The 5199-nt window shown below is 37.1% G+C and overlaps 1 protein-coding gene across 3 annotated transcripts in view; it reads right to left on the bottom strand.

The window, feature by feature from the left end:
- Positions 1 to 5199, bottom strand: part of mcoln1b (mucolipin TRP cation channel 1b) — a 16453-nt gene that overhangs the window by 4404 nt on the left and 6850 nt on the right. For 2 of the 3 annotated variants that reach the window (XM_014008867.1, XM_014008869.1), the window contains 7 exons: positions 2855 to 2936; positions 2649 to 2745; positions 1604 to 1703; positions 1049 to 1155; positions 679 to 828; positions 473 to 574; positions 127 to 249 (listed from right to left, as the gene is read on the bottom strand). In XM_014008867.1, the coding sequence (XP_013864321.1) occupies positions 127 to 249; positions 473 to 574; positions 679 to 828; positions 1049 to 1155; positions 1604 to 1703; positions 2649 to 2745; positions 2855 to 2936 (761 nt within the window). Of the gene's footprint in view, positions 1 to 126; positions 250 to 472; positions 575 to 678; positions 829 to 1048; positions 1160 to 1603; positions 1704 to 2648; positions 2746 to 2854; positions 2937 to 5199 lie in introns of all 3 variants that reach the window. The other variant, XM_014008868.1, reaches the window with a different exon arrangement.

Below are 5199 nucleotides of genomic sequence, written 5' to 3'. Positions count from 1 at the left end.
TTGGGCATGTTTTTTTATGAGAGTATAACATTATAACATGATATAAAACTAAAAAAGTTGATTTTACATGATATTGCCCCTTTAAGTAACCTGTTTCTGTGTAAAGCTGCAGCAGAGTGTATGCACCTTAGTATGATAGGGTCCAAGCACAATCCATCCACAGAAGCAGTAACCAAAATAAATAGCAGCCGCACAGCAGCAGAATCGGATAACATTAGGAAAAGCTGCTCTCAGAGTCACAATCAAAATCTGTAGCAAAAAGAAAAAGAAACAAACTCTGTGAACGGGTGTAGATTCTCAGACATTCAAGACATGATTAAAAAAACCTAAACTTCTTTTCTGTAGCTGAAGACCTTTTCAACTACAAAAGAAGTTTTGCTTTCACAAACTGAATGAAATACAGCTTCAGTGAAGTATCAACATCTGTCAATTTTAACATGATATTCACAATGAGAGTTAAAGTTTTACCTACATTGTATTTCTGAAAGAAACTGAGGTAGCGGATGACTCCCACCCACACCAGCAGGGTCGAAGTTCCCAACAGGATCCCACAAACGTCATAGGACGACAACGTCTTCATTATAAGGGAGATGTAATGAATCACACAAGTGTTTTGCAGTGTGGCAGAAAAAAAAAACAAGTCTTTCTCCAAATGTAAAGACTGGAAGTAGAAGCTACCTTGGATTCTATCCCAATCTTGATGAAGCTGCCGATGATGGTGAACAGGTCGCTGATGATCAGYAGGATGTACCATCCGTTAATGAACTCCATCCTGTCGTCCCAGCTGACACTGCGGCCAAGTTTGTGACAGAAAAACTGCACATATTCCTGATCGAGGAGTGCAGAAATAATCAGTCACATAGTATACAGTACTGAGAACACACTTTTAGTTTTCTAAGCATTTAGGACCAAATGTGACTGAATAATATCAAATAGTCAAAGTTTCGAGAAAAAAAATTCTAAAGAATGTGATGATAAACAACTGTGTCATCAGCACAAAGAGATATGATATGAGCTGTCAGACAACACGTTTGTCCTGTTTCTTTACGTTCTGCAGAAGGATTCCTCTGAGGATGGAGCGGCCGCAGAGCAACAACGACAGCAGGCAGACGAACGCCACCAGCACGTCGAAGAACTCCAGCGCGTAACTTTCAGCTGACWGGAGAGAATATCCAGAAGAAAAACCACAGGAAGTTAAAAAAGGGATAGAATATTTCCAATTAGGGACTGCACAATATTACAAAATCTTGCGACAGCGATAATATTTGTAAATCTTGCGATGACATTATCAGATGTAATATATGTTTTTTATTTCTTTCCTTCATTTTTAATCTGTACTTCCTGCTTTATGTGACCTTTAGCATTTTGGCTATGTCATTTGTRTCTGGTGTGAGCTTTTGCTGTCGTTAGACTCTGTCCTACTGGCTAAATATTGCATTATCATGAAAAATATAACTTAAAACTCCTCAAATACATTAATCAACAGTTTTTGCACTCCAATCAGTCCTTTGTGATATGAATACTGCGCACACAGCTATTGCAATGACACTATATTTGCAATACATTGTGCAGTCCTATTTCCCATAATTCCACAGACACTCACCATGACCCGACACGTTGGGGTCTTTACACTCTTTTATGGAGGCCTGATTCTGCAGACTGATCTTAACTTTGCCGCTATGCGCCTTGTTGTCCATGACAATCTGAACGCACAAACAGAACCAGGTCAAACTAGACAAATAGAAAATACAGTGTGCCTAAAAGTAGCAAACACCTAGCTATAACATAAAAGTAGATAAAAAGCTAGCAACAAAAACTAATAATTTGCTAGCTAAAAATGGCAAATTCTAGCTTCTTGCTAAAAATAGCAAAACACAAGCTAAAAGTAGCTAAATGTTGACAAACACTAAAATAATTAAATTGCTACATTAAAAAAGCAAATTGCTACCTAAAAAGCAAAAAGTAGCAACAGTAAAAAACAGTTACAAACTCTTGCTAAAAACTGAAAGTAGCGATAAAATAGCATAAAGCAAAAAAGATTACAGATGAACTAGAATTAACAGTAGGATTATTAGTAGCCCCTAAAGCAGATTTCTAATTGAACATTCATTTTTGAATAGGGAATTGTTTTGGAGATAAAGCTTAAATATTTCAAAATATGATAGTGGTCATTTGAATGAGCTGAATGTTTTCATATATGAACGGTTACATTTATACTAGCTGTAGAAGCTAAAAAAYAGGAAAACAACAGAGTGAACTCTGACCAAGCATTAATGAAGAAAACTGCAGAGAAACGTTTAATCTCTTTTTAATTAAACATGTAGTGTTTAATCTTGAATTGGGTTAACTCTAAAGGTTATTATGTTGTTATTGTTTATTCAATACGTCCACACACATACATATTTCTATCATCGCACAGACTTTGCAGTGACTTCCATTCCTTTTCATTCATTTCGATGGCCTAACCCTGACCTTTTACACTAAACCTAACTTAAACTCAAATATTATCCTAAACTTAATTCGCAAATCAAAAATGGAATTTGAACTTATGCCTCATGATGAACAGCGGGTCCCTAAAAATGGTACATTTATGAAAAATGGGCCTTACACAATAATAAATGCTAGAAAACACACAACAATCAGCTCACAGTGATAGCGAAGGTGTAGCAGTCGGGGATTTCGTTGTTTATAACGGTCTGAATGTTGATGGCCTTCAGCTGGAAGTCAACAGTGACGTTGATCAGCCTGTGGGCAGAAAACAACACTAAAATATTCAGAGAATGTGAGCTGCACAGGTACAGCTTCAAAGACAAAAGTAATGTTTACTGTTAAACAGCAAAAATCAGCATCTAACTTGTGAAATTGGAGAGTGAAATTCTTGTAGTCATCATTTCTCGGAGCAAAACTGTGAGCTGGTGGGTTCAGACCAATGCAGGCTGGAAAACAAAAGGGAGAAAATCACATTGAAGGAAGTGAAACAAYCCACATGAGGAAGTGAAGTTTGAAGCAAATGATGGTTGTTTTTCCACATGGCACAAACCCAACACCACTAACTGCAGAATCACTCATTTGGAGATAAACCCGTGTTTTTCCTTTGCTTATCAGCACCCACAAATAGACAAACAGCTGCAGTCAGCAGATGTTTGAAAATAAYCATTTTTCCCACAGACATACGTCGGTTTGTTACGGCTTAAAAAGCAGACGGAAAAAACAAACAAAAATAAATTAATAAAAAACATGCTGTGTTTGTATTTCCAAGTCTTACAAAGTGGATTTCTACAGCATTTCCTTAAAGGGACAGTTCAGACCTTTTATAGTGGAGTTCKGTGGAAAGGTTTTAAAAACAATCAACATCTCACCTGTTGTAGATAAGTTCATGAACGACTTCAGTTTGGAGGATTGGAGTTTAAATATGTCAAGAACTGTGAGCTAAGAGCTAGTCAGAGKGGAGCCAAAAGCAAATTGGATTATTATTAACTTGTTTTTAATTTAACAGATCTCAGCCTAATGCTATTTCACATAGCTGTCAGCTGGTTATTTGCAAGCACAAACAGCRGTGGTAGCAGCTAGCTGTAGCACTTCCTGTGCAGCCTGGAGGTATTTCCTGCAGGAATATCTAAATATTTCTGCCAGAATAACGGTGTATGGTGAAAATGGAAAAAAAAAATGTTTTTTTTTTTAAACTTGGGTCATTTTAAGATGACAGCAAAGTGCGTTGATCTTGGCCTCATTTACAGTTCATGAGATTAAAGACAATGTGTCTTGCTGACGGGATTGCATATCCCCGCTGCTGAGACCATGTTTTATGCATTGTCCCTAATCAGAATCAGTTTTTTTTATAAAGTTTATTTAATTAAAACAAAACAACATAGATTCAACATACAATAAAAACAAATCATAAATTAAATGAAAGGTTGCAGAAGAAGAAAAAAATCTTATTATTTCTGCCTCTTTTTCTCAAATAAATAAAGTCAATAAAAAAATCTTCAATTTACAACGTACAAAAAAGATTAAAGAAAAACAATAAAGGTTTACTTCCTTCTTGAGAAACAATTCATGCCTTATACCTATACATATTTCTCCAACAAATTTAGCTTTATCATTTTCTTAAATATACACATTGATCTGGCATTAGTTTCATACATAGACATTGTCTGATTGGTCAAAACTTTGTGGGCGTGTTTGTTTATGTAAAGTGGCTGCATTCAGCTAATCTCTGACAATTTACAAAATAGCTCCTTGGTTAATGACAGAAACACCCGGTTTTCCACCTTCAACATCATCTCAAAATAAAAATCCACTCTGCCAAACACGCTGCTTGTGTTGATTCTGTTTGTGCTTGATGTGCTGCAGTGGGAGGGCTTTAGCAGGACTTCTCCCCCACAGCTAGACTTCAATTATGAATGTTAGCTACGGGCAATATGGACAATATAARAGTTTCATATCAGTCGATATTGATAATTATTCATTAGTTTTTGTTTTACCCGTTTGAAATAAGGACCAGGAGATAAAAGGTGGATTAATGCTGCCAAACTGGTAACCTTTCCTCTTTTATCCACAATTTCCTCTCGAGCTGCTGCATCATTTTCTCCTTTCACTCCACGTCGTTTTTTTTTCTTTTGAAGCGGTTTTGAAACATGGGGATAAACAAGAAAGTGCTGCTGCACATGTTACTCAACGGGATGTTGCTAAAAGAGTGAGTGAKTTAGTTGATGCCACCAACCTAGCTTAGCTGGAACGTGAAAGGTCAAACAATTAATGCATTTCCTCTGCCTACATCCCCCAAAATGCCATAATCACAATAATGATATTGTTATTGATTTAATGCCCAACTCTAAGGAATAGTCAGTAAGAAAAAGATCATTGGTGAAATCAAGTGTCTTACATCTTCTTCAAATATAGAAAGCCATTTAGACTAGCCATTAGCTCATAAGTCTGGTCACAATCAAACTCTATTTGATCAAAATGAAGTTGCTTAAAGTGTATCTTAACCCCCCTGTGAAAAGATAACTCCGCCCCAAGGCGAAATTTGAAAAATGCATCAAAGTGGGTAGGGGAGGGGGTGTGGGTGGGGGAGGGGGGGTTAGAGAGCGGAGGTGTGGCCAGGACGAGAGAACGTGACAGGCAGCTAGCATTAGCATAATTGATGCTACATGGAAAGTGACCACAGTGGCTGTGTCCAAAACGGCAGGACGGGTC

Source organism: Austrofundulus limnaeus, unplaced genomic scaffold, assembly GCF_001266775.1.
Source record: "Austrofundulus limnaeus strain Quisiro unplaced genomic scaffold, Austrofundulus_limnaeus-1.0 Scaffold53, whole genome shotgun sequence".
NCBI lineage: Eukaryota > Metazoa > Chordata > Actinopteri > Cyprinodontiformes > Rivulidae > Austrofundulus > Austrofundulus limnaeus.
This window is presented reverse-complemented; position numbering and strand designations above follow the sequence as displayed.